This window comes from Daphnia pulicaria, chromosome 1 (genome assembly GCF_021234035.1).
Source record: "Daphnia pulicaria isolate SC F1-1A chromosome 1, SC_F0-13Bv2, whole genome shotgun sequence".
In the NCBI taxonomy this organism is placed as follows: domain Eukaryota; kingdom Metazoa; phylum Arthropoda; class Branchiopoda; order Diplostraca; family Daphniidae; genus Daphnia; species Daphnia pulicaria.
Genome location: NC_060913.1, coordinates 33,096,408 through 33,123,114, shown reverse-complemented (window position 1 = coordinate 33,123,114; position 26,707 = coordinate 33,096,408). Strand labels below are relative to the sequence as shown.

Below are 26,707 nucleotides of genomic sequence, written 5' to 3'. Positions count from 1 at the left end.
TTTTTTATATTTAATTCAAATGAAATCAATCTATTACCTGATGTTGATGATTGAAAGAATGACGATTCCGTGTCTTCGGTGAGAGAATCATCGGTGACATCTTCATCGGCCTTTCCGGCTTCCGCTGATTCGTCACGATCAGCCAAATTTTGTGAAGATAACTGAGTTTTTATTACTGGTACCGCCGTAGGCTGTTTCATGCGCTTTTCCTTTTGTCGTCGGTTGCAGAACCAAATGCGCAAAACTTTATAATTCATCTTCACAGAGTCCGCCAGTTTATCGAGCGCCTCAGGTGACGGCCTCGGTTCCTTTTGAAAGTAATCTTCAAGTTTAATCTTGGCCGATCCATTGATGAACGTTCGCGTTCTGCGCTTCCTACCTGCACCAATCTCGGCGTGTTTTTCCATTTTCAATTTAGAATCTTCAAAATGAAAAAAAATAAATAAATGGGATTATTAATAAGCTATAATACCAGTTGAATGAGGATGCTAGACGAAAGGCTACGTGTATATACAATTTTTATACATGTAATATAACTTTATATAACTCTATAAAGACATTCAAAGTAAGATAGCTCAAGAGAAGTTAGACAGAACCCAGCAATAGGCAGCATAGTATATTTCCTGACAAACTCCCGCTCATAATTAATTATTTGTCTAATACAATTTCTATCTGGTTTCACAGTGCTTTAAAGAAACTCTATCCAATAAAGAAAATAGAATAATTCAGTCGATTGTTACTTACGAATAATAATGAATAAGACTCGTTCAACCGACTAACACTCTGCCTGACCACAGACAATGGCAAATTTGTATGAATTATCAAAAGGACCGAAGAGTTGGTACATAGAAATCCCGACAATATTACTTCTCGGACATCTGCACTATTAAGACTGAACTTGACATAGGTCGAGTTATATATTGAAGAGCATGCAGCAACAGAACTTTTTCCCGACCCGAATCCAAACCGTTTCAGATTTCGCGCGGATTGTGAGGTGTGGACAACAGTCAGCGCTCGGTGGTCAATTCGCTTCTGAACTTTATAAGCAAAAAAAAATTTATTCATTAATCACTTTTCTTTTATTTTCAGCCTGGTCTCGGGGGGTGTACGGAGAAGGTATTATTTCGCGTTCGAAATAAAACATCCGTACCATTTTGGCGGTAGCCTGCGGGATTGTTTTTTTTTTGCGATCCAATTTTTTTCCGAAAAAAACCCGCCCTGTTAAGGTATGAGATACTTTAGATTGGTACTCGATCAAAGGAACTGTTAATGGAAAGAGACAAGATATAAATAAAATACGAAATACGGTGAGCAAAATTTGCCTCTACCTGAACCAAGTGTGTGCCGCGGGTAAACACCACTATCTAAATGTTGCGTCACGATAAAACCCTTCTCATTGAGTCACGATCCCGATCAAGTTCATAAAATAAATTTTGGGCGAGTTGAATGGAAATGACGAAAAGTTTAACTGGTGACTTGACTGTATTTTATTTTCAGCTGCAGTAGAATAAGGGGAAATCCGGAAATGTGTGCACATTCATGTTACATCATCTTCCACTTTTAAATTTAGGAGAAGAGCAGAAAAATAAGAAAAGGGATAATTAAGGAACAGAGTAAACAATGGATTGCTTGTAAGGATTAGAAGCCCAAATACATTTTAAATAAAAAAATTAAAAGGTTTTGCGGTGAATTGCTCGTGCACCTTCTTCATCCCATTCTCGCTTGGAAACCCACATTTGCCGAAAAGTGTCAAGTGACGCAAGGATTGAACCGCCAATCCATGTAGAGTAGAGCCTCTCCTGAGGAGCGGCCATCTGTAACACACAACTCGATTAGAGATCACTACTAGATAACTATTGTTTGATAATAACGTACTCGAACTTTAACGTCACGAGGAGCTAGTCGTTTTACTTCAGACAACAGGCGATCACCAAAGCCCTAGAAGACGGGAGGAGAAATTTGAACAATCTTTAAACCAGAATAATACAAATACCAAGTACCTTGAAAAGAGTGGATCCACCAGAAAGAACTATGTTATGATACAAAGTTTTCCTTAAATCCAGATCTGATCGCTGTATTGCGAAGACCAAGACTTCATGCAGACCTTCACACTCTTCCCCAATCAAATCAGGACGGAATAATACTTCGGGTGCGCGGAAACGTGCAGCACCTACTTCAATACTAGATCCGTCTGGCAGTGCATATGTAGCCTTGTCGGCATCTGCAATACTCTCCTCCTTGAGTGGATTTGCAGACAAATAACAAGCACGTTCTTTCAGAGTGCGAACAACTTCCATTTCAGAACTAGTGCGAAATATGTACCCTTCTTTCCGTAGCAATAACCTGATTGTTAAAAAAGAGTGTCACACACAGTACGTCGGATTAAGTTCACATTATATATAAAAATACCTAAGATATCGGGTAACATCTCTTCCTGCTAAATCAGATCTCATAATTGAATGTGGTAAGGCAAATCCCTCATAAATAGGTACAGCATGAGTAACACCATCTCCACAATCGAGAACAACACCAGTAGTCCTACCAGTTGCATACCTAGGATGGAATACTTGTGAGCTACTGATATTACAAAACCAAATTTCATGATATTCCTTACAAGCTCAAAACAGCTTGCATGGATACAAACAGAGCTGGAACATTAAAAGAATCAAAAAAGATCTCTGCTGCTTTCTCCCTATTGTGCCTGGGATTGAGAGGTGCTTCAGTAAGAAGCACTGGATGCTGGAAAAAGACAAACATATAATTTAAATTTAGTAAGCAATCATGTATAAAATTTTTAAAAATTCTCTCAAGGGAATTTTATGTAAATTGAATCCTTTTTTTAGCATACTTCTTCTGCAAAAGTGTTGAGCTGTTCTTTACTGTAGACATACTGCCAAACACGTTCCATGTCAGACCAATCATTGACATATCCATGTTCCATTGGGTATTTTAAGCTCAATAGACCACGATGCTCCTCTGCATTTGGTCCAATGAACATGTCCCCCTCCAGGGCTCCAGCCATCACACGAACATGTTTTGGTCTTCCAACATAATTTGGAAAATGTGCTTTGGGTGCTTGATCACCAGCGAATCCTGCTTTGATCAAACCAGAACCCTAAAAAATCCAAGCACATGTCAGAATTCATGCATAATGATTTTAATTTTCAGAAATCGTGTAAACTTACGTTATCGATAACAACAGGCTGGTTAACTATCACGTCATATGCATCCATAATATAAAACAAATGTCTATCTTGTTTGCATAAATATCACCTTTCAGAGCAGGTGTAAATACAATGGGTAACAATTGGACAGAAAGAACAACGAGCTAACTGCTGCCAGACACAGTAGCAGACCACAACCCGAAACACTTCTACGATGACGTTAGTGTCCAAGGGGTTTCATCCACCTACTGGCCATTCTTCGAATCTCAATAAAATACGGGCGTGTCTATTTGATGATATCACAATTAACAGGTGTGCCCGGCGAAGGCTAGGTATACAAATCTAAATCAATACAAAAATGTTAACAGTACTAAAACGTACGTAAAACTAAGAGAAATTTCCAAAAGCATTCAACTGAATTCACTTTTATTTCTCATTAGAAGAACTGTTCAATTGCTTTAATGAATAGATTTGCATTCGTCAGTTAAAATTCCGGTGCATAAAATAATTTTTTTATCTCGACTGTGTTAAAACGCAAATAAGAATATTTTGTTCATCTATTTAACGAAGTTTCTCCCCATCTCCTCTCCCCTAAAAAAAAATCTTTGTGCATTACGATTACGCAACAATGATTATCTTTAAGTAACTTTCGCGCGTGAAGTTAATAGAATATAAGTGAATTTTCAGTCAGAATGTGTAATGGTTAATATTGTGATATTAATGTTACCCACACCATACCTCACATTACAGACACATGCACTCGTATGCACTATAACAATCAAGCATAGCACTTGTTATTAGGGAATGTTAAACAAATTTAAAACGCAAAATGCGTTACAATTTATCATAAAAATTGATTCTTTGTGGCCTTATATAATTTATCAACATTACCTCCTGTACCGCTGTTACTCACCGATCGAAAAGTGAGTAAGACTATGCGACGTATTGCGAAAGTTTTCCCCGCATTCTTCCTAGTAGAAATTGAACCGCTAATCATATTGAACATCGCATACTAGCAAAAAATAAAACAATTATGTGGTTTAACTTAGTAACCTGTTTTCGAATTTAATATTATCTAATAAGCAACTTATTTCACGTATATTGTAATTAATTCAATAAAAAAGATTTTTACTTCTGACGTAAAAATCTTTGGTTGGAAAAAGAAGATTATTTAAAAAATAGTTGGACCCAATCGAGAAGTGCATAAAAAACGACGTTTAAGTTGGAGATGGAATATCACATGTACTGTACATAGACCCTCCCCTGCCATGATGAAAAAGCACACATTACAATAGTAGGGGGGATGATGAGAAAAAAAATACACAAAGTGTATAGGAAAAAAGTAACAAAGAGAAACACTGTTTGGAAAGTTGACATAACTCGAAGTTGTTTTTCTTTTTTTTTTTTGCTTCTTGTGACATGCGGCCGAATGTGTCCCAAAACTCCAGAGATAATTATGCATTCCAATTCCAACCAGCAAGGGTAGACGACGTCTATTTGGACCGTACAATGGAACAACTTATAGCGAATGACGTTCTTTTTTAATTAAAAAAAAAGGAGAGGAAGAGAGAGAGAGCGACAGGCAAGAGAGACTTCCCTCGATTTGGGACTATCAAACAACGGGAGTGATAGCTTTAGCTAACCCCTTCAGTTAGATGCCTGTATCTCTTTTCCACGACCTAGAGGGGCTTTTACATCGACACGTAAGTGTAAGTGCGCTGGGGTGAGGTACGTGATGATGGCGTTAAACTAGAAGGCGAATCTGTGTGAAGAAAGTCCCAAATGAGGATCGTGTCGTCATGAGAAGAGCTTACGATCTGGAACTCATCAAACTGCAGTCGAAAAACTCGACCGGTATGTTCCTAAAATGTTCGTGTGTAAAATAGTTAAGGGATTATATTTAACCAAGATGTTAAAAGTGAATAATACCACGAGGGTTCGAAGGCAAAGGGTCCCAGCTGGTGCTCTGGGGTCTAGCGCCGCTTGTAAATCCCAAACTTTGATTTTTCCATCGTAGGCTCCACTTACGATGCGTTTGGAATCGAACCTAAATCATTTAAAATCATCCGACAATAAATAAAAATGGTAATAATCATTTTGGGAATCGTTACTCATGCTTTACCTGATACATCTAACTAATTCTTCGTGACCTTCCAGTACGCGTATGCAAGCGCCACATTCAATATCCCACAACCTGCAAGATCATTACAACAAAATGAAAATGAGATCTACAAGGAATTGTTAAGCTGAAGGCATTTACCTAATAGAATTATCGGATGATCCAGAGACGACTAATCTGTCCCTGTATTGCAAGCAGGCAATGCCACGCTTGTGTCCGTTTAATGTCCGAACAAACTCACAGGTTGCTGTAGACCACACCTTGATGGTTCGATCACCCGAGGCAGAGACAATGTACTTGTCATCAAAGTCAACAACGTTCACAGCTGCACGATGACCAACAAGCACACGACGGAGGTTAATTTCAGTGGGACTCACCATATCCCACACAGCAATACTTCGGTCCTGAAAGATTTAAAAGGCCACATAAATATTTACAAATGCTATTTTTACAAGCTTTTAAAGTTACCTTGGAACACGTAACCATGAGTCCATGAGCAAACCGTAAATGAAGGACGGCTTCACAGTGGTGAATGAGTGTGTTGACCTTAAAATGGGTAATATTAATAAAGCTTTTTATAAAATGATTTAATTAACGTACCATTTCCCCGTTGTTGAGATCCCACACTCTGACAGTTGAATCAGACGATCCGCTAATTATCACGCGCTCATCGTACTGTAAACAAAGTACGGATCCCGTATGTCCAGTAAGAACCTTCAAGGTAAAACAATAAATAAACAAGTAATTAAATCTCGCAAACTAATGAAAACCAACTTTTGCACATTGGAGAGTTTGTCGATCCCAAATCTTTATGGTATTATCTCTCAACCCAGAGACAATTCGTCGGTCATCATACTGGAGGCAGTAAACACCCTTCGAATTTTCGGATCTACAGTTTATCCGTTGCAGTGTATGTCTTCCACACCGCCAGTTGTTTTCAATTTGTTCAATGTCCTTAAGGATGCGTGGATATAACTTTCTGTAAAAGGAATGATCTGGCTGTTGTTCACCAGGACGGGGTTTGAAAAGATAGGCTCCCCATCCTCGTCGTTCACTCAAGCCTCTCCATAGAGAATCTGTTCGTACCTGTTAAAAAGAGATTTTTAAAATTTTGTTTTCAAACTTATACTCATAATTTTAAAGATATACTTTTCTTTCAATGAGTTTTTTCCATAACATTCCATCTGCAATCACACGTCTCCATTCTTTGCAGACTAGTTCAGCATTTCTAAGACTACTATCATCCAGGTAACTTAAAATATTTTCTGCTATATGGTCTAAACCTTTTTCTAAATTTCAAATAAAAATTAGTTTAATTTGTACTATTTCAAATTTTGTTTTCCATGAATTACTGGGCAAGAATGATATAAAATCTCGTTGAAGCATTGGTTGCAAAAACGAGTTAATGTGGCCGTGTTGGTAGTGACACATTCGCTGCAATAACTGCTCCACGAATTCCACCTGGGAAACAATTATTGTTAAAGGAACATGATTATAAACTAGAATAAAAATAGTCTTCACACCTGATCAGATTCTGGCCAAGAATCAAAGCACTTGAGACAAGGTTCCTTTTCAACTAGGTAATTGGACGATAGTTCGGAACGGCTTCGTACAAGGCTGAGCATCGTATTTGCCTAGAATGAATGCACAAAACACTTCAGCTATTGAGAAATATGCATAACAACACTAACGACGAGCAAAGAAGAACCAAGGACAAATCTCGGAAGTTGACAAGGAAATATTGAAATTAGGCCTCCAACATGGCTGCCATTCCCAGTAGCACTGTCTCTTCTTCTGGATTTATTCAAGGCTTTTCTTCAACTTAAAGAACGAATTTAGCGAGCACGATTTTACCCCAATCGCTGGTGGAACATCTTCCACGATGTTTTCAGCTTCCATTTCACTTCCTTCCTCACTTATTTCACAGCAAATTGACAATACCAAATACTACAAAAGTCTTTCTCTTCCCCAACCCCACTTCCTCTACACTAGGTTCGTTCGAGACTGGCAAACTGACATAAATGTAACGCAGCTAGCGCTCCGGACTACGGTGTCCATGTTTCGAACTTTTCTTGTTTAATGCAGCCAAGGGGCGGGGTTACCTAACAGTCTAGAGTCTAAACCCCCTAAAACCTGCGACTGGTTGGACCTGAGACTTGGAGTCACTATGTTGTGAGCACTAAGCTTGGCGATTTGAACACTGTGGCGCTAACTGTATTTCCAACAATAGAAGATGTGCGCTAATTTCTCTTTTGTGATGACTTGCAGTGCACAACATTGCACAATTTCCTTTATGTCGAGTTGTCGATAAAGGAACCGAGATTCCGAGAAGTCGGTGAGAATGAGACAAATGAGATTTACTGCCGAATTAGTAAAAAGTAGCATTAATGTTCATTTTTTGGCAATTAACTATTAGAACTTTTCTTAATGAAAATTTCTTTACACTAACTTATAGAAGATGCCAATGGTTAAAGTAATCAACCATCAATGAATCCTAGAAAACGAAATAAGTTTGAAAGAATGTAATACTTTAATTCAACATTTTTTTATAAAATTCGATGGATTCATGTACAACTATTTCACAATACATTTATCTTAACAAAATGGTTTATTTTTCAAATTTCCCAAATTGAGAAGCTAACAAGTCAGGTCTGCCGTTTTCACTTTATTTAATTTCGAAGCAATTCAGCCGTACCCTAGCTAGCAGTCATCAAGTTTGTGCTCGATCAACAGGCTTCGTCCGATTGCATGATTATTGTGGTATATATAGTAGAACACGATCGGATTTCACGATTTCATAACCTGGAAAACGTACCGGTTGAACAAATGGCGCACTTCTGCGAAGAGAGGAGTTATCCAGTTCTCTTTTATTAATTATAAAATAAAAAAAAAGGCTAGAACCAAACACTGGCATCATTGACCAAGTTGAATATTGGCCATAGCCAAATGAGATTTGTAGGTCGCTAGTCGAAGCGTTCCTGCATTTAAAACGTGGTAAAAAGAAAGCGAGACGAGACTCGCTTCACCGGCAGAAGGTCGAGACTCGAGAGTGAAAGCTCGTAGAAAGTTTGTCCCGCTTGAATAACCTGTGCTAAAATAAAGTTTTCTCTCTTCTTATCAACACGAAGAAAATTTCCAATTCTTTACTCTAAGCGCATCATATGAGAAAGCGATTCACTCATTTTATTGCTGTTAAGTCAACAAGTATCTAAGGCAGGAAAAGTATATTTGCGCAAACTAAAGGTAAAATATTTCGCAATTACAATTTTACGGCACCATCGAGTCATCAACAGTGGTTGCGACATTATCCTTTCTTGCTGTAGCATCAAGCATCCAGATTGGGTTCTTATTATATATCCTTATGGGTTATGGTGTAATCGTATGTTAACATCCTTCAGTAATTCAGTTGGGTGAAAGAGATATGACTAAACTCAAGGCGGAAGTGGTTTTAGGTAACCTTGATGATGCGCTTGCAGGTAAGAATTCCGATGAAAATGATGCAAATAAAAGAAAATGTTAAATCTTTTCAAGCTTGGCCATCTGTCGTTCTAAATTGGAAACAATTGTAGGCAGATAGCCAGCTAGACATCACTGCATCGTGCAATCACCGCACTCCATATGCAACAATGCAAGAGCCAAGAGGTTCAAGTTTTTACTTTTCCAGAAGCAAATTCTATCTTTCTGTTTCCTTATCCAAATTCCACAAGACCGTGCTTTCGGGAGAGGGGGGGGGGGATTCCAGTTTACTTAATGCGCAATTTTGTCTTCATTTAACCATATCTGAGAAAAAAACATTTTGCAAGCAATCTCAAACGAATCGAGATTTTCAGTTGTGGTTAGGGAAACAAATGAAAATTTTAATTTCCGTACCCATATTTATTTTTAATACACTTCATGTACAAACACTGTTTGCTAAACAGAACATTAAAATTTGCATTTAAACATTAGAAAAGTTCCGTATTGTAAGCAAGTCATGTCGGCCATCGTCGTCCTCTTCTGAGTGTACCGATACGATTTGGAGTTGATCGAATTTAAACTTTTGATATCCTCTTTTCAAGTGTTCTCCAGGTAGAGTGATGCTAGTGTCTGAAAGAAGTTGCATCCCCTCCTGCTTCGGAGTGTTCGATTTCTTACCCCAAAAACACCAGATATTAAATGTTCCATTAGTATCTCGAATAATAAGGTGCTCGTCGTCAAGTTGAATATCTGCTACTTCCGTTTCGTACTCGTCGTCCCAATTGTCGAATGTTGTCGGAACTTTGTGTGGGCGGTTACACTCTTCAATGTCCCGCATGTAAACACTTTTTAATCCAGCTACGAGCCATCCATTAGAATAAGAGAATATTTCATCTGAAGACATAATACCGCAGATTTCGCGAAGAATTTCGAAAGAAGTCACAGAGCGGAGTTCAATTTTGAAATCATCAGGAGACACAACACAATGATTTGAACAAAAGACGAAAACAACAAAATAGTTATCGTCGGATGTGACTTCTTTTACTCTTGCACAAGGGATTCGGTTTGTTAATTCTTGCGTAACAATTTCAGAAGGAGTTTTTAGAGAACGCACTGAAAACATCGTTTGATCCCCACCCCAATCCTGCCCAACTACTGTTTTAAAACTAACTAACAATCCATGAGCAACATGAATTTTTAAATCACATCCACTCATGCTTTCGTCTGTAAACTGAAATACAACCATTTTTTTAACGAGATTCCGCGCAACGATTGTTCCGTCTCGATATGAACAAAACAACAAGTCGTTTGACAATTCTAGATGAGTTAACTCTGAAGGAGTATTATCTGACTGAACTGGTAAGTCTTCTGCCTCTAATGTCCATCGGTTCCACATTGTAACTGATAGCGTTGACTCGATCACTATGATGCGCTTTGAATCCATGACGAATCGCGTGCAGTGCCCAACGTTTATAATTTTCTTCAAATGATTTCCTGCGTCCCAATTCTTTTGCACTTTTTCGTAAGCTGTCAGGAGTCTTTTATGCAAGAATTTATCATCAACAGTATTGAAGCCTTCGGATATTCGCCGTTGAAGTAATAGACTAAGGGCTGAACATTTGAGGTTCATATTTTCATATTTTTTGCTCCAGATTTTGAATTTTCTTATGATTGAATACCAAAGTTTTGATACTGTTTCAGCATTTTTTAAGCTACTAGTATCTAGAAGAGAAAATATGTAATCCGTTACCAAATCCGTACATTTCTCATGCACTAGTTGTATAACATCAAAGTTATTTTCCATTTTCGAGATCCTAATAAGAGAAAATTGTAATACTGTAGGCTTACTTAACCGTAGTAATGCTCAATTTAAATACGAACGTTAGTGGTAGATTGGTCCACTCCAACGCTTCCAAGAATCTAAGTGTATGCCGGATTATTAAGGGAATTCGATGACTAAATGCACGATGTATTTTGTAACGCTAACGTGTGTATTGTATGAATCTCGGGACGATATCATACACTCATACAGTGAGACACTGTTGTCGGTGTCTCAGTGTCTCTGATAACATGCAGACATGCAGATAAGATAGAACAACGTTGTATTGGGCTAAACAGCAAGGTAGAGCAGATTAGGGCATTTTTTAAAATGCATTTTATATTTTTCGTTTTTTTTCCCTTTTATTAAATAAACGATTTGAAAACTATTGTTAATGTTTAAAATTTAAAGCTGAGAAAGCTATAAAGATCCGCAAAGTCGTCGACTCGTTTTCTTTTCTTGTGGTTCGATCCGTCTAAAAATATAATTTCGTTTACAAAGAAAAACAAAAATCGTGTCTATCTGCAATTAATAGGGGCGACGGCGACGCGATAGTGAAGGCAGTAGTGTTACTGCTTACTAGTATAGTAGTAAGGTTCCATTTCTTTGTTGGAGCATTGTTACTGATTACTGTAGTATATAATAGAAAATCGAGCTTCACAAAAGCGGAGTGTTTTTGTTGTGTTTTTTTTAACCACACGAGTCGGAGACTCGCAGTTCCAGATTGCTTCCTGAAAAACATATTTACCGCAAGTAGGCAAGCGCAAGCAGAGCCTGGCCAGAGCTGGCCTGGCGCAAGTAGCAACTTCTAGCAGTGCCTGGTCAGAGGAGACTTCTCTGAACAGTCGACCGTATAAATGTGCCAAACGTCTTCGGTCTTGGTGTAAACATTGGATTGTGGTTTCAACATTCAAGAAAGATTAAACATGATTCTAGCCAAATTAAAGTGGGATTAGACGTTTGGAAAATTAACACATTTTTACGGAAGTATGGAAAGTATGGAGCGATGTGAATTTCGACCTCTCCTCTCGAGTTCGAAAGGCAATCGCGAAGGTTTTTGTCATTGGCTTTCAACTGTTCGACTGTCTCGTATTATTTTCTGTATATTGATTGTTCTAGTCATCGTCCCTATCGTAACTCATTATTATTTGTCCAGCGTTGGAAGTGAACAATCGGAATCATTCCATTCAAGAAATAAACTTGACCTTCCAGATGATCTAGGTTCAGCAAAAGCCACTGAAGTAAAAGTCCGGATAGAAGAAATGTTGAGGATTAAAATGTCAGTCAACAACGAACTCCGGGATCTGGAAGCCAAAAGACAGAAATTGCAATCTGAGATTTCTTCTCTAGGAATGAAAATAGAAGAACTTAAAAATGAAGCTGGAAGAAAAGTTATTGAACTTGATCGCATCAAACTTTCAATAAGTCAAGCAGAAGTTGCTCATTTGGAAATTCTTGAAAGAAATCAGCCTGAGCTTAGATTGCCTGACAAATTAGAGCCTAATCCTTCCAATGACATTCTTCCCATGCCAAATCTAGAGGCTGAATCAAATTGCAGCATATATTCTTGTGTTGATTTCTCAAGATGCTCACTGATATCTAATTTTCCAGTTTATGTTTATCCTTTCAGTGGAGAAGGATATGAAGAGAGGATATCTGCTTCACTATCTCAAACATTGAACTACAATCCCCACATTACTTCCAATTCTCAAGAAGCCTGCCTTTTTATTTATGTTAATTCTTCTCCAGAACCAGAATTACGCAAAAATCTTGTGACTTTATCACACTGGGCAGGAGATGGTCGTAATCACATAATTTTTAACATCGCCTTCTCATCCAAAGAAACACCAACTATACTTTCTCATGGAAAAAATCAAAACTCTACCTACGGAAGAGCAATGATAGTTCAGTCAGTATTTCAAACTTATCGCCCGCATTTCGACTTACTTGTGCCCCCACTACTGGGGCCTCCTGGAAGTGATGTTTGGTATGACTTGCCATCCATAACTCCGGCTAGACGGAGATATTTACTGTCTTACAGTGGCCAGTCATTCGGAAGTTCACCGGAAGTGCAATCAACATTGGAACAGTTAACAGCATCAACCACCAGCGACGAGTTTTACTTCGAATTTCAGTGTTCTAATCCAAGTAATAAGACTGACACCTCCTTGTGCGGTACAATTCAGACAAGATCTGCTGTTTTGCAACAGTCCACTTTTGTTCTGATTCCGTTACCCCCCACCGATCTTACCTCATTAGCGGTTCAATTAAGACTGTACGAAGCATTAAAGTATGGATCAATTCCCATCATGGTTGGAAATCACAACGCCAAATTTCTTCTTCCGTACGAAGATGTGATTGATTGGAATCGTGCCCTCATAAAACTCCCAACGTCAAGATTACCAGAGCTGCATTTTTATACTCGAGCCGTGACTGATAGGGATATTCTTGCCATGCGACGCCAAGGCCGCGTTTTATGGGAGAAATATTTCGGCTCGGTTCAAAGTATCGTTGATAGCGTTGTTGCAGTGTACCGACATCGCATTGGCATACCGCCTCCAGCTATTCTCGATGAGCCGTCCCCTTCCGTCTTCAACGAAACATTCACGGTAAATGAATTTTCTTTATTTCTGTGCTGATAGGTCGAAGCAATTAAAGCAGACTTTGTAAAAGTATTTAAAATATGTTTCTGTTTATATTTAGCCTCTAAAGACTGAAGCTGCTCTTCAAGATGTTAATGGGGATTTAGACGAGAATCTAGGACCTATTGAGCCCGCGTATCCATCGCCAAAGTTTCAGCGCAATCTTACCTTCTCACTCTTACATGTAAGGATATGGTAAAGTTAAAAAATATTCCTGTAAAATTATCTAATGTGACTGAATTCCCTAGGGATACGAGATGTGGAATACATGGACTCATCCCTTTCATCTGTTTCCCCAAACTCCTTACGATCCTGTGATGCCTTCGGAAGCAAAATTTATTGGTTGGCTTATTTGAATTTTGTTTAAAGAAATTATCTGTATTTATCTGATTTTTTTCCCCTGTAATATTTTACCTTGCAGGATCTGGACTTGGATTTCGACCCATTGGTGGTGGATGCGGTGGTTCCGGAAAGGAGTTTAGCGAAAATCTTGGTGGAAATTTACCTCGCGAACAGTTCACAATCGTCATACTTACATACGAACGAGAACAAGTAATTATTCAGTGACCTATATCTTTTACGACATTCAGTGACATTATATCTTTAATCAATGGTTTATGAATTATAAAGGTACTAATCGAATCACTTGCTCGATTGAACGGATTACCTTACCTCCACAAAGTAGTAGTCGTTTGGAACTCCCCCCGGCCTCCTTCTCCTGACCTCAAATGGCCCGAAATTGGTGTTGAAGTTCATGTACATTTGGTTTTATTCGAAAATGCAGCATACAATGACGAACATTTTTTTATCTCATTTAGGTTATCCGTACTTTGAAAAACAGCTTGAATAACAGATTTTTGCCATATGACGTAATTGAAACTGAAGCAGTTTTGTCTGTGGATGATGATGCACATCTTAGGCATGACGAAATTATTTTCGGATTCCGGTAAGTTCACGAAGTCGTTGAATTTTAAAATAAAAAAATATTTTATCAACACTTTTGAAAATTTAAGAGTATGGCGTGAACAGCGAGATAGAGTAGTGGGTTTCCCAGGTCGATTTCATGCTTGGGATTTGGAACACAAAAACTGGGCATACAATTCTAATTACTCGTGTGAACTATCCATGATTTTAACAGGTTTGTAATTAAATTTTTTGTACCAATGTGAAATCATTAACTAATCTTTACATACTTAAATTTATGTTTCTAGGCGCAGCATTCTACCACAAGTACTACAATTATTTATACAGCCTTGTGATGCCACAGGCTATTAGGGACAAAGTTGATGAATTTATGAACTGCGAAGATATAGCTATGAATTTCTTAGTTTCACACATAACCAGACAACCCCCAGTCAAGGTAAAACCTAACGTTACTGAAACAATTTTTCTTTACCTTTTCTTTTTTTGTACTGCAACGTAGGTAACTTCTCGTTGGACCTTCCGCTGTCCAGGGTGTCCGGTTTCGCTTTCCGAGGATGAAACACACTTCCAGGAAAGACATAAATGCATAAATTTTTTTGTAAAGGTAAAAATCAGACGTTTTAAAAAAAGAAAATTTGACGTAAAATATAATAAAATGTTATTGTGCCCATTAGGTATATGGATACATGCCCCTACTCAATACGCAGTTCCGAGTTGATTCAGTTCTATTTAAAACGCGGATACCACATGACAAACAAAAATGTTTCAAATTTATTTAAATGAATTTGCTTTAAAGGATTTTATTTGAGGCGCGACTTACACCAATTTCTTTTATTCTTGCTGTAAAACCATTCATCATAAGTCATTTTGTTCATCAATACAATGCAAAATTACATTAGTTTAATCTAGAATTGAATAAGGTGCATAAAAAATCCGCCCACTATAATAATTGGTGTTTAAATGAATGTATTGTGTTGATGAGTTACAACGATAACATTTTCAGAAGACTTCTCCACGTCTTAAATTTTCAACGTGGAAAAATGGTCGCTTTCAAAAGCCGAATCATTGATGATTTCCTCACACGTCAGTTTCGACCGAGCTTTGATTGCGAAGCATGCCACTTCGAGATGGCGTAGTACGAGACTGCAAATTAATAAATTACACAGTTGTCTATTTACACAGTTATAATGGTTTCCTTACCGAAAGAGGTGTAGTTCCTCTACTTGATCCAAGTGCAGATAAATTGATGAGACTAGGGGGGCGCTGGAGTGGTCGATCACTAACACTGGTATTAAGCGAGTCTTTTGACGGTGTATACCGGTCTCGGCTCTCAGTGGAATCTGATCTCTCCATACTGATAACCAATTTCAAATATTCAGAAATTAAATTTAAAAGAAAATCAAATAAAATAAAGCTTTGTTGAAATTGTATATGGTACTAACCTGCTGGTACGAGAAGATGAACCCTTTTTAAACATTCCCGTAAGTTTGTCTTTAACAGTTTTCTTTTCCTTTTTACGATCAGGATCCTTATCTAAACTTAGATCTGATCCACTGGGAGCCACGGAAACACTTGGTATGAGTGCCTTCAAAATGTAAAGTTGTTAGTTATTTAATTCTAGGTTTATTTATTTATTTATTGGGAGGGGGAGGGGTTGCGGTAAGAGGAATAACTAATCCTACCTGAATTCCAGCGTTCACAAGTTGGTTCGCAGTGCCCGTATCTTCTATGCTGCGTGATTTGGTGAGCTGTTTAATTTTGCCCATTAGACTTCTTTTCTTCTTTGTTTCTGGAGTAGCCATAACAGCGGATTCGCTGCGCGTTGAGTCAGTCGATTGTCTGATAAGCATTATAGTTTCAAAATTGCTTCTTAAAAAAAGAAATACAGTTCTTTTAAGTGTTACCTATCCAGGCTTATATCACGATCTACGGTCCGGCTTCGATATGAGTATGACGATTCCTCATCCGCGTAGCTATTGGAAGTATATGAACTAGAAGATGCATTCTACAAGAGCATTTGGAAATTACCATGAATTTAATTACACTTAAAGAATAAAATGGCTATTCATACCTCAATTTCCTTAATGTTTTGACTCTGTTCCAAGGACAAAGCACGGCGGTAAACTGGTGCCCGTTTTGTCACTGGAGTTGCAGGAGTAACGCTGTCTCCATAGTTATTTGAGGCGAGATTCGATCCCATATCACCAGGAGCAGTTGACATTGCTCTGTTAAAAAACAATGAAAAAATATTTAAAACAAAACAAACGATTCGGGAAGAAAGACAATTATTAGCTTTGAAAAAGACTTACCTTCTAAAGGTGGTTGTGGTTCGCTTGCTACTGTCTTCAGTGTCTCGTTGTTGAAGCTTTTTAACATCTTCAGTGCATTGATTAATTAATCTAAGTGTGGTGATGAATTCCTCTCGAATTTTCTCCTGACGAACGTCTTTGTCTAGTAAAACATTTTTGAAAAACATCTTCAATCGTAATAATAAATTCCTCTAAAATTATTACCTCGTTTAGCACCCGATGGCACTTCTCCGGAAAGAGATTCACCCATAGCCAATGGACACAAGTCCTTCATTTTCTGGACTTCTACAATAAGTTGACTCACGCGTCGCTCGGTGTCGTTTTCGGCTTTACGGGAATCAACGACCGTTTTTTTCGCGTCGTCTCTTTCTTTTTCCACCCTCTCTTTATCACGACGCAATTTCTCGCACGAAGTGCGCAGTTTGGCGTGTGCATCACGCAATTCCAACAAGTCACTTTGCAGTTCGGTCACCTTCTTGCGAATTTCCACCTGTTCCTCTTCATTTGCTCGTTTCTGTTGTTCCAGCCGTCGACGAGATTCGAGTCGCTCACGATCTCGTTCTTTCTCCACCTATAGATTTGATTTGAGATATGGAATGGGGTTATACTATTTAAATTATTTTAGTTATTTGTCTTACCTCGAGTAGCGTTTGTCGCAAGTCACGCGCCAAAGTAGATGATTCTTGGATTAAACGCTGTTGCTCTTCTCGCTCCTTTTGCCAAGCCAATTCTAGGCGAGTCCTGGTACCAGTAATGCGACTTCTTCCCATCGCCATGATTTTGTCTTCCTCAAGCTAGTAAGAATCGAATAATTTTGAACGATGCAAAATATTTAAAAAAAAGTAATAAAACTTACTTCATTGATCTTGGTTTGCAGCTCAGAAATTTTGATTTCTTTGGCCGATTTTTCGTTGAGATATTCGGTTTTAATGCGTGAAGTTTCGGTTCGAGCTTCATTCAGTTCGTCCTCGAGGCTTGTAATTTGGGCATGGAATTCTTCAATGCGAGTCAAGGTATCTTCCATCTGCAAATAATTGATTTTGTTTTTATTTTAAAAGTAATAAAGAAGAATCATTTATGTTATCATACTTCACGAGAACGCGCGGCATCTACTCCAGATTTCGCTTTTTTGCTCGGATCAGATTTAAGTTCTGATATCATGCGTTGAGCACCATCCAGCATTTCCCTGTTGACAGGAAAATGAAGAAAACAAATTTTTCGAATAATTTGCTAAGGTAATTATTACCTAAACGTATCTCTTTCACGCCTGGCTTTTTCAAGTTGCATTTGAGTCGCCTGGGTTTCTTCTTGAAGCAACGCGATTTTATTGTCATTACGCATTTTAATATGCGTCATCTCTGAACGATGGGCTTTCTCTTCTTGAGCCAATCTGTAATAAAATTTCAGATTTATCGTTTGTAAAAATGTTGATGAACAATTCGAATTTTTTATTGATGTTATTTCACCTATTTTTAAGTTCCCGTAGTTCACGTTCGTGCTCTGATGAATCATAGGTCATACTTCTCTTGATTTTGGTTACTTTATCGAAATCTTCAAGTTTCCTTCGCAGTTCGTCGTTCTTTATTAAGAAAATTGTTAATACAGGAGTATTTTTGTAATCATAAAGAAGGCTAACCTCTCGTCGGATGTTATCTATGTGGTCCCTATGCAGTTCTTCATCACGTTTAATCTTCTCCAATTGCTGATTTTTCTCTTCAATAATGTCTTTAAGTCGACTTCGCTCAATGTACCAATTTTCTCCAGAGTGCCGCAATTCCTTTTCTTCCAACTCTTTCATTTTTTCCTGTTACAGAATTGTGTTGAATATATACTGTATTCTGTGGTTTTCAAATATTACAATACTCTTAGTCTTACTTGCATATCCAACTTCTCTTTGATCCAAGTATCCTGGCGCAAGTTAAACGTTTCTCTGAGAGTCCGCAATTCACCTTCTACCGTATCATGCTCTTTTTTAAGAGAAAGATACTCCCTAGTAAACATCAAAATCATTCAACCAACGTATCCGTGTAGACGCTCAGAGAGAGAAAAAAAAACTTTCCATACCTCTCGATGTTTTGCTTATCCATGACAAGTTTAGCTTTGATTACCAAATAATCTTCCTCTAGCAAATCATACTTGGCTGTTAAATCTTCGTACTCTTGATGCTCTTTTTCCAGTTCCAATTCCAGTTCTGAATAAATAGATTTTCATATAGGGAAAATGCCAAGTCGCAATCTTTCATATTAATAACCTCTAGAACGTGTGTCTTGATTTTTGAGTTCTTCGTATCTTTCGAGCGCTGCTTTTAGCTCTATTTCGGTCCGTTTGATGCGCTCCTTTAATCCCATTACTTCGTCATCTTTGTCCCGCATTTCGCCTTCGTATTCCTTTTCCACTCGGTCTTTCTTCTTTTTCTCCGCCTGAAATAAATGTAGATTCACAATTGGTAAAGTCAGAATACAAAAATTTGGGGATTTGACGAAAGCACCACCTTTATTTCTACTTCCAGATCTGTGGCGCGGCCTATTAGCTGATCACGTTCCTTGCGCCAATCTGCCTCCAGCCGTTGGATTCTTTCGTTCAATGCCTTTTTATCCATCTCGGCCTGATTCAATTTTTCATTAAGATAGCATTAGATTCAGGACCATAATAATAAAATCGTGTGAATTGTAGATTACCCTAGTAAACTTTTGTTCCATATCCTCTGCTTTAGTTTTGAAATTGGTTGTTTCTTCTTTGGCCAGTTTGACTTCCCGCTCGCCTTTTTTCAGTGCGGTGTCCACAGCTTTCTTCACTTCGTCTTTAACACTCGTTTCCTTTATAATAAATTTGATGATTAGTAACAACTTAATATAAGTATATTATACGGGAAGGAAAAGTTCAGGAAAAGTTCAGGACATGGAAAGAGTGCGAAAAAAAAGGTGCACCAGATCTTTGATCTTCTTTTCTTTGACGACGATAGCAGATTCCAATTCGTCCATCTTAGATCGCATATCGGTCGACTGTTTCTTCAATTCATCGCGTTCTTTCAGCCAATTGAGCGAGAGTTCTTTCTGCGAAGACTCGGCTTGTCGTAATTTCGACCGCTCCTCTTCCATCTACTCACCTCAATGCCACGGTCGGGGAAGGATCACACAAAGAGGACAAAGATATAACAATGAGAAAGAAGAGTGAAAGAAACAGAGTGTAACTTATAAGTAAGAAAAAGAATGCTGAAAAGTCAATAGGCTGAAGAACGTGCAGATTGAAACAATTCAACATAAGCAGGGTCTATTACCTCTCGTTCGACATCGGTGATTCGTTCATTATTGTCCTTCAAAGTTCTTTCCATTTTTCTATTCTTATCTTCCGATTCCCTGATTTTCTTTTCCAGATCGGAGAGGCGGTTGTCTCTTTCTGTTAGCTATTGGGTTAGATGATTTCCATTACAGTTTTAGCGCGATGACAAACTAACTAAATGCATTAAAGCGCATTACCTCTTTCTGTAATTTATGTTTTTCTTGCTTGACCTGATGAAGTGTGTCAAGATCAACAAAATCTCCGGCCTGCATTTTGGCGGCCAATTCTGTTTTTTCTTTTTCCAGTTTGTCACATTTCTCTTGTAAAACTTGGATAGCTGTTATACAAGAGAAATAACCTTAAATAGAAATAGTTTGTGGAAGATAGTACTATATAGCTAATGCTAACCTGAGCTGTTGCTATTTCCTTTTTTAATATCCGCTTCTAATTTGACAATTTTTTCGTCCAATTTCTTCTTCTCGTTCACCATATTCTCTCTTTGCTCACGTTCGTCTTTCAAATTTTTGGTTAATTCTGCAATTTTTTTGGTATCAGAAGGTAATGGCTGGGCAGTACTTCTCGATATGAAGTCAGTGAATTCGGTTTCCAAGTCTTCAACCATTTTCTAAAAGAACAACATTTCATTACTAAACTCCCAATCTTAAAATATGTTTAAACTCTAGACGAACTTTTAGCTGAATTTTGGTCATGGTTTCGGTTGGTTTTTTGGGCACGCGTTTGACTGCTCCTACCCTTGTATCCATTCGATGATGGAGATTCTCATTCTCCTTTTCCATGTGTTGCAGTCGAAGAGTAAGGGAGTTTATTTGTTCTTCTTTGCTTTTCAGATCGCGTTCTAAAATTTCTTTCTCTCGTTTAAGAACGCTCGACTCTGGGTTTATGGAGCCGGTTGATAGACGGGCCCCACGATCACTAGCGCGGGCCAATCGAGGAGATTTTTCTAGGTCGGTATGTTGTTTGTGACCCGATGCTTCCGTTAATTTCTTCTCCATATTTTTAATGCGTTCTTCCAACTCCAGTTTATCTAGAAGTAATTTCTCGGCATCCGATGGTGGAGGTTTTCTCGATACCCGCAAATGCAATCTACGGTTCTCGGCCGTCATCTTTTCATTTTCCGTTTCCAAATCGACCGTTTTGGAACGTAAAATACCTGCCTCTTGTTCGACGAGCTGCAGTTGTCTCTACAAAAAATTGTGTCGATTTAGTTAACTCGAACAATTTTTGGTGTGTGAAAATGCTTTGTACCTTCAAATCTAATGCGGATTCGCTCGACTCCAGAGAACGACTCCTCTGCACCACAATTTTACCTTTGTTTTTCTCGGCTTGAGTTAACGCTTCATTTAAATGCTCGATTTCTTTGTTCTTCTCCATCAACTCGGTTTTAAGTTTATTGATTTCTTCAGAAGAGGGTTTGGTAACCTTGGAACGGGCTTCAGGTGTTTTTTCGATCGTCGGTTTAGATTTGACTAGTTCTTGGAGTTCTAAAACTTCCTTACTCAGACGATCATTTTCACCCTCCATATCTTCCATTTTGCGTCTTAAAACAGCCGTTTCCTACATTTCAAATTAGGGTCCAACTTTAAAATAACAAACAATATAATTAAGCATAGAAAATTCTGTTTACCTGCTCGTTGAGTTCTAATTGCAGTCGGAGTTCGGAAAGACTAAGATCGTCGATATCACCAGAAATCCCTTCGTCCTTATCAACTGAAGTGTTGGGAGTTGTTCTTTGACCTTTCTTCATCGCCATTTTTTTCAATTGCATGACCAAAGACTCATTCTCTTCTTCGATACGACTTAGTTTCTTTCGCAAAGACTGGGCCTGATCTCGAAATGAATATCAGAAACACGCTTACATCAAACAAAAACGAAGTTATACCTCTTCTTCAGCAAATTTGAGTTGTTCGCGAAGATCCGCTTCTCTTTCAAGCGAATCTTGAAGATCTCTTTGCAGCTGGGACTCATTCTCTGTTGATTTCGTTGCGGCACCACCTGCCCCCTATAACAAAATTTGATTCGAGTTTGTCGGTTTGAACGTCATTGATTTTTCGCCAAATTATTACCTCCAAGCTTCGACTTTTGCTGAGAACTGGTCCTGATGCCAATACGTCTTTACTTCCAGTACGAATTTGGGATTGGAGCTTTTGCACTTCTCTTTGAGACTGAGCCAGTTGTTCACGAGTTTGGTTGAGTTCCTGTTCCAGCTGTGAAATTCGATCTGGTCCTTTACCCGGGGTGGGAGCCGCAGTCGAAGGAGCGCTGTTATTCCGGAATTCTTGGTTCTGAATTTCTAGTTCGTGTTTGTCGGTTTCCAGTTGTTCCATTCGACGTTCGGCCTTCCTTAATTTGAACTGCAGGATCCGACAGTTCTTCGCTGTCTGTTCCAAATCTTTTTTCAAGTCACGATATTCGTCTGCCTGGTCCTCTCTTGTACATTTAAAAGGAATTGCGAAAATAATCGTTCGAGCGTCTAGTACTCATCTAGCGAAATGGAATTAAACTGATCATGTAAATGTTACCTGAAATTATCTTGCAACTCGTCCATTTCGTCGACCATTAGTCTCATATCTTTTTTGAGTTCTTCGTTTTCCTCCATCAGTTCCTCGATGAGAGCCTCGGCTGCTGCTGATTTGGCACGTATTTCTTCCATGGCCTTTGCGTGGTGGAATGCAAACGAAAATACGTGTTAATATTCAAAATCCAGTTCAATTAGTCGAGACAGGATATGCAGTGATCGAACCTTGTGTGTCTGTGCGGACGAAGGGCGCGATTCCAGTTCTCGTTCCAGTTCAGCGACACGGAGCTCTGCGGATTGCTTGTCGTCTAACAGATCTTCGTTAGTTGTCTCCAGCTCTCGAATCCTTTGCTGTAGCCTCATGCTCTCAGATCCAGTGCCGCCGTTCATACCGATACTCCGGAATTTCTTGTTTGACAGTTCGTCCTTTTCTCGTTCCAGACGCTCGCATCGCACCCTGTATTTGTCGAGCTCTTTTTTCATGTTGTTAACTTGATCCTGGCCCAACGAAAATGGTGTTGCTGAAATTGTAATCATACGGAGGCACCCGAAAACAATTCCAAATTCTCGTTCCTGACCTGCAATTCGTCGAAATTCGCTTCAACCAGAGTGGTTTCGGTTGTCTCCGTGTTTTCTGTGATGTCAGTCCCTGCAAAGCTGTTGGCATCATCGTCTGATCCTCGAGACTAAAGCACAACTTAGTTGTTGATATAAATACACTGAAGCGAAAATGAGATTTACCTTAATATTGGAACGTTTAACTTCTAAGATAAACTGGACATCTGGGCTGTTATAGTTGCTGTCAGCTGGCACTTCTTTAAGCGAATGAATTTGAACGCGCTTCTTTCGAAGTCGTTCGCTTTCATCGCCCGAGCTTCCCCGTCGAGGTATCTCGTAGTCGCCACCACTTTTGGCTATTGCGCCAGTTCCCGAAGGATCTTGGGCAGTTGCCGAGGATCTGTGCTTATTCAATCTAGGAAAGTTGAGAAAAAAAAATTAATTATAGTTTTTTGCTCGTTTATTTTGGTTCAGCATTCAAATAGAAAATAAGAGGTCTAAGAGGAACATTGTGATCTTATACCTCGAGAACGCTGATGCAGAAATGGAGGAATAAATACTACCATAGTCCTTGGATTTTTCTGTTTCTTTAAGGCCTGCTTCTTGTGGATTCTTTAGAGTTGGAAAAGAAAGTGTGATTAAAAAAACGTTACACATTCGCATAAAATGGAAAAAAAAAAAGATTACTTCTTTTAGCATGGGTATTTCCGTTGTATTCCTCCTACTTAAAGCCACCGATTCCCTGGTGCGAACAGGGACAACAGGTGTTGGGATACTTTTTCAAGAGACAGGGAAACAAATTTTGAAAACAAAAAACACAAAAAAAAATGGTTGTTAGGTGTGTGCTGGAAACATTCTTATTTGTGGTTTCAACCATACTTTTCAAACTTTGATTCATCTAGGCTGTCTACCGAGCTAGACCGGTCTTCTCGACGCAGCGCACTGGTAGAGGAATCTCCGTTATCCTTGCGATTTGTGGCATTCGAGTGCTCCTTGTATTCACTAAAAAACAAGGATATGAAGCCAGAAGCACTTAGCCAACGTTTGGCAAGAGCAATTTATTACCGAAAGCACCGCTTGCAACGGGTAGGCCATCGAACTTGTGGGTGGAATCCCAACGGACACAGTGGATCCGACACTTTAGGCATTTTATTTATATCCTTGGACCTCCTTTGCTACTACCTTTCGTATCAGCAACGAGCTTCTTCAAATTACTTGCCTTTGCCGACCAACCGACAATGGGAAAATCCGGGAAAATCACACGAGGAAAAAGAAAGAAACGTCAACTACATACTACGAAAACATAAAATGTGGTGCTTAAATTCCATTAAATCTTTACAAAACAAGGGCGTTGAAAAATGAATCGTTGCGCGACTCAATTAACAGGGGATTAATGACTGAAGACCGAAATCGTAAAGCTCAGTATAGTATGGGACTAAAGATTAATACTTTTTTAACTGAAAATGAGTTATTCAATCTGTGTGGTCGGTGAAGGCCAATTACGATAGTTGGCGACGGTGTGTTATCATCAACAAAGAATTAAATCTTAAAGAAAACCGGAAATGTTATCTTAATAATGTATTCGAAATGTACATCCGGATAGAATTGTTTTTATATTATGTTTCCCAATAATGCAAAATGCAAATTTCAAATCTCTTCCCAAATTAATTATTCAGTGCGCTTTTATTTTTTAATTTCTGATTGCAATTTCAATAAAACCCTAGGAGCGATTAAAATATATGTGAATATAGCAAGAAGATAAATTTAGGACATTGTGCACAATGAGATAGTTTGGAATTAGGCATTCCAAATCAGAGAAAACCGTAAAGTCACAAATTCCATACCGCACTTCACGCGGGTGAAGTTTAAGGTTTTTGTAACACGTTTTTAATTCTTTGCGTTTCCACATACCTTGCGACTCCATAACGCTCATCACGTCAATCCATTGTCCATGGAAAATCTATCCAAAGTTTATAGATAAAATAACTAAAATGTAAAAACCGACTGGTTAGAGCACTTCACTGGAACACGTCAAATGAACTTGGAATCAAAAATTACGTGGGGTATCGGCCAAAGTGTTGGCAACTTATTCACAAAGTATATCGATGACTCGGTGATTGCGGATGTTAGTAAATCCAGTCAAAAGTCGTTGACGAAATACACCACAACCATACTGCACCAAGGCTCGAGAACACTGTCTCCTGAAGCAACCAGGAGTCGACTCGCACACACTTCTATGTTTAGCCCGGGCTGCTGGCAGGCCACAGACGGCCGAAACCAGGCAATCGGGTTGGCGGGTATTTTGGTTCCATCGTCGACATGGCGCGTTCTCTGCGCTCTTTATTATCTCCCGATACTCCCCCTGTTATACGCCGGTACACCCCCATCGTGAAAAAAATCCCTATAACGTTTATATTCGTGCATGCACAATAGACAAGGCCAACTCTTTTATTTATGGTTATTTTAGCGCACAACAACAATTGGGAGATACAATTTGTTATTTCAGTTGATATTTTTCCGTCAATTCCGACTACTATAAACAAAGTCTTTTCAGATGAGTCAGTGAATAATGAAACCGCAATTTAGAGGACTCAATTTATAAATACGGAACTTCTTTTTAGCAAACCATAATTTTAAAAACCTATGAAAATCAATCTTGAAAAATTTTCCTATTATTATTTCATAACAAGTTCAAAAAAGTTTATGTAACCGATTTCTTGGTAAGAGAAGTTCGACGCAAAGTCGAACCCTCTGGCGGCAGATAAGTGACTCGCGTTTTTCGTGAAAATTTTATTGCTCCACGACGCCCCTTCTTGACGACTGAATGATCGAGGAATGCGAGCACCAAAATTTGAGTCCCTCTCGACAGCACTCTCAAACAAAATTCTGCGTCCTATACACTGTCTAAACCCTTATTAACCATATCTAATGCACAATATGCGGTTATTCACTACTGGTAACTTTCTAGCAATCGATCTTGGAGAGAGGAAATAGACAAGTGTTCAAAAGAATGCACACAAAATAGCAAATCCAATTAAAATTTTTGATCACTAAAAAGGTGGAAAAAATGTTTGAAATTTGCGTTCAAAAAAGAAACGCGTCGAAATCCACTGTGCTGACAAAATAGAACTTGCTTAATCAGCAAAGATGATGAATTCAGGGTTAGGCCGCGATCAAGTTGCTAGCCCTGCATCCCTTATATACTGAGCACGAGCTGACTTATTCGGCTGCTCCCAAGGAAGTGCTCGAAGTGCAACCTGGGCATTCGAGAGAATCCAGGGAGACGACTGCGAGAGACATCCATTTGGCGCACGCTACCGAGTTTTTTCAACTTTGGCTCAGTTTGATCTTTTGCTTCTTGCAAGGGCTCTGTTATCATCGTGTCACACAATCGTGACTTGAATTTTATTTGCTAGTTTTTACCTGAACAAAATACCTCGGGACTTTTGTCCAGGTATTTTAAATATACGACCAAGGGATATTGGAAATGTCTTGTGAAAATTGTGAGCTAGTCGGTCGTCGTTCAATTTGGCAATTGGAGACATTTGTCCTTCATCACAGCTGGGGCTTTAGAACCGTGACGTTCTTCATTTTTGTATCTCCTTCTTTTGGAAACATTTGGCTCAGCGTCCAAAACGGCGGTAGCACATCCCTGGGGAGTTTGATCATTTCGATGTTCGCGGCTACCGCTCGCTCGTTTTAAACTTTCATTTTTTAAAAGATAAACTAACTGTCAAGTAACATACTAAGACAATTCTACTTCAGATTTAGCAAATTGCTATAAACAAAATGTCTAAAAAACCGCAATATTTGATATTCATTCCTGAAATTGAAAAAGTGTTTCAGCAGCAAATAAAAGAGAATTGCAATAAGAATTTGGCAAATTTGCAACGGGTAATGG

The 26,707-nt window shown here is 38.7% G+C and overlaps 5 protein-coding genes across 7 annotated transcripts; 1 reads left to right on the top strand and 4 right to left on the bottom strand.

The window, feature by feature from the left end:
- Nucleotides 1-1,463: 1,463 nt before the first annotated feature.
- LOC124320847 (alpha-centractin-like) lies at nt 1,464-3,394 on the bottom strand. The gene is made up of 7 exons (XM_046783749.1): nt 3,186-3,394; nt 2,849-3,115; nt 2,615-2,739; nt 2,410-2,553; nt 2,001-2,343; nt 1,876-1,938; nt 1,464-1,814 (listed from the first exon to the last, which is right to left on the bottom strand). Exons 1-7 carry the CDS (start codon nt 3,231-3,233, stop codon nt 1,671-1,673), a joined length of 1,134 nt encoding a protein of 377 aa, XP_046639705.1. The 5' UTR covers nt 3,234-3,394; the 3' UTR covers nt 1,464-1,670.
- Nucleotides 3,395-4,386: 992 nt separating this feature from the next.
- On the bottom strand, nt 4,387-7,425 carry LOC124320846 (F-box/WD repeat-containing protein 1A-like). Its single transcript, XM_046783748.1, has 11 exons — nt 7,138-7,425; nt 6,807-6,917; nt 6,636-6,744; nt 6,433-6,572; nt 6,058-6,369; nt 5,884-5,997; nt 5,752-5,829; nt 5,425-5,687; nt 5,287-5,358; nt 5,094-5,211; nt 4,387-5,026 (listed from the first exon to the last, which is right to left on the bottom strand). Exons 1-11 carry the CDS (start codon nt 7,180-7,182, stop codon nt 4,856-4,858), a joined length of 1,533 nt encoding a protein of 510 aa, XP_046639704.1. The 5' UTR covers nt 7,183-7,425; the 3' UTR covers nt 4,387-4,855.
- Nucleotides 7,426-9,138: 1,713 nt separating this feature from the next.
- LOC124312795 lies at nt 9,139-10,883 on the bottom strand. Its single transcript, XM_046777263.1, has 2 exons — nt 10,621-10,883; nt 9,139-10,553 (listed from the first exon to the last, which is right to left on the bottom strand). The coding sequence occupies exon 2, from the start codon at nt 10,541-10,543 to the stop codon at nt 9,221-9,223; it is 1,323 nt and encodes a 440-aa protein (XP_046633219.1). The 5' UTR covers nt 10,544-10,553; nt 10,621-10,883; the 3' UTR covers nt 9,139-9,220.
- A 303-nt stretch (nt 10,884-11,186) lies between these two features.
- On the top strand, nt 11,187-15,022 carry LOC124312788 (exostosin-3-like). The gene is made up of 10 exons (XM_046777251.1): nt 11,187-13,167; nt 13,262-13,384; nt 13,449-13,542; nt 13,622-13,752; nt 13,831-13,956; nt 14,019-14,146; nt 14,214-14,338; nt 14,412-14,560; nt 14,624-14,728; nt 14,799-15,022. Exons 1-10 carry the CDS (start codon nt 11,548-11,550, stop codon nt 14,901-14,903), a joined length of 2,706 nt encoding a protein of 901 aa, XP_046633207.1. The 5' UTR covers nt 11,187-11,547; the 3' UTR covers nt 14,904-15,022.
- On the bottom strand, nt 14,843-25,105 carry LOC124312777 (trichohyalin-like). 3 transcript variants are annotated; one of them, XM_046777218.1, is made up of 38 exons: nt 24,865-25,102; nt 24,718-24,792; nt 23,872-24,025; nt 23,686-23,808; nt 23,494-23,581; nt 23,330-23,418; nt 22,990-23,221; nt 22,827-22,934; nt 22,474-22,746; nt 22,253-22,386; nt 21,797-22,160; nt 21,613-21,732; nt 21,358-21,555; nt 20,979-21,287; nt 20,402-20,914; nt 20,121-20,337; nt 19,910-20,049; nt 19,711-19,836; nt 19,361-19,531; nt 19,112-19,249; nt 18,925-19,038; nt 18,685-18,853; nt 18,498-18,624; nt 18,309-18,423; nt 18,070-18,237; nt 17,900-18,012; nt 17,680-17,823; nt 17,523-17,619; nt 17,290-17,457; nt 17,072-17,227; nt 16,638-17,004; nt 16,434-16,575; nt 16,196-16,349; nt 16,029-16,129; nt 15,807-15,963; nt 15,567-15,709; nt 15,325-15,478; nt 14,843-15,267 (listed from the first exon to the last, which is right to left on the bottom strand). In XM_046777218.1, the coding sequence occupies exons 3-38, from the start codon at nt 23,952-23,954 to the stop codon at nt 15,202-15,204; spliced, it is 6,081 nt and encodes a 2,026-aa protein (XP_046633174.1). In that variant the 5' UTR covers nt 23,955-24,025; nt 24,718-24,792; nt 24,865-25,102; the 3' UTR covers nt 14,843-15,201. The 3 variants fall into 3 exon arrangements, with proteins under 3 accessions (XP_046633174.1, XP_046633183.1, XP_046633192.1); XM_046777227.1 differs by having other exon boundaries at nt 24,718-24,766; XM_046777236.1 differs by lacking the exon at nt 19,361-19,531 and having other exon boundaries at nt 24,718-25,105.
- Between the last annotated feature and the right edge of the window lie 1,602 nt (nt 25,106-26,707).

Bases quoted from the DNA above. Each gene is read 5' to 3' on its own strand.
- LOC124320847 (XM_046783749.1), bottom strand. From the start codon at position 3,233: ATGGATGCATATGACGTGATAGTTAACCAGCCTGTTGTTATCGATAAC. The intron at 3,116-3,185 runs GTAAGTTTACAC...TGGATTTTTTAG, and splicing joins AGCCTGTTGTTATCGATAAC to GGTTCTGGTTTGATCAAAGC. The intron at 1,815-1,875 runs GTACGTTATTAT...TGTGTGTTACAG, and splicing joins CTCGTGACGTTAAAGTTCGA to ATGGCCGCTCCTCAGGAGAG.
- LOC124312788 (XM_046777251.1), top strand. From the start codon at position 11,548: ATGGAAAGTATGGAGCGATGTGAATTTCGACCTCTCCTCTCGAGTTCG. The intron at 14,339-14,411 runs GTTTGTAATTAA...TTATGTTTCTAG, and splicing joins ACTATCCATGATTTTAACAG to GCGCAGCATTCTACCACAAG. The intron at 14,729-14,798 runs GTAAAAATCAGA...TGTGCCCATTAG, and splicing joins GCATAAATTTTTTTGTAAAG to GTATATGGATACATGCCCCT.
- LOC124312795 (XM_046777263.1), bottom strand. From the start codon at position 10,543: ATGGAAAATAACTTTGATGTTATACAACTAGTGCATGAGAAATGTACG.
- LOC124312777 (XM_046777218.1), bottom strand. From the start codon at position 23,954: ATGCCTAAAGTGTCGGATCCACTGTGTCCGTTGGGATTCCACCCACAA. The intron at 22,387-22,473 runs GTTCGATCACTG...CACCACGCAAAG, and splicing joins CGTCCGCACAGACACACAAG to GCCATGGAAGAAATACGTGC. The intron at 17,620-17,679 runs GTAATAATTACC...TCCTGTCAACAG, and splicing joins CGTGAAAGAGATACGTTTAG to GGAAATGCTGGATGGTGCTC.
- LOC124320846 (XM_046783748.1), bottom strand. From the start codon at position 7,182: ATGGAAGCTGAAAACATCGTGGAAGATGTTCCACCAGCGATTGGG. The intron at 6,745-6,806 runs GTGTGAAGACTA...ATTGTTTCCCAG, and splicing joins CTTGGCCAGAATCTGATCAG to GTGGAATTCGTGGAGCAGTT. The intron at 6,573-6,635 runs GTAATTCATGGA...TTTGAAATTTAG, and splicing joins TTTTATATCATTCTTGCCCA to AAAAAGGTTTAGACCATATA.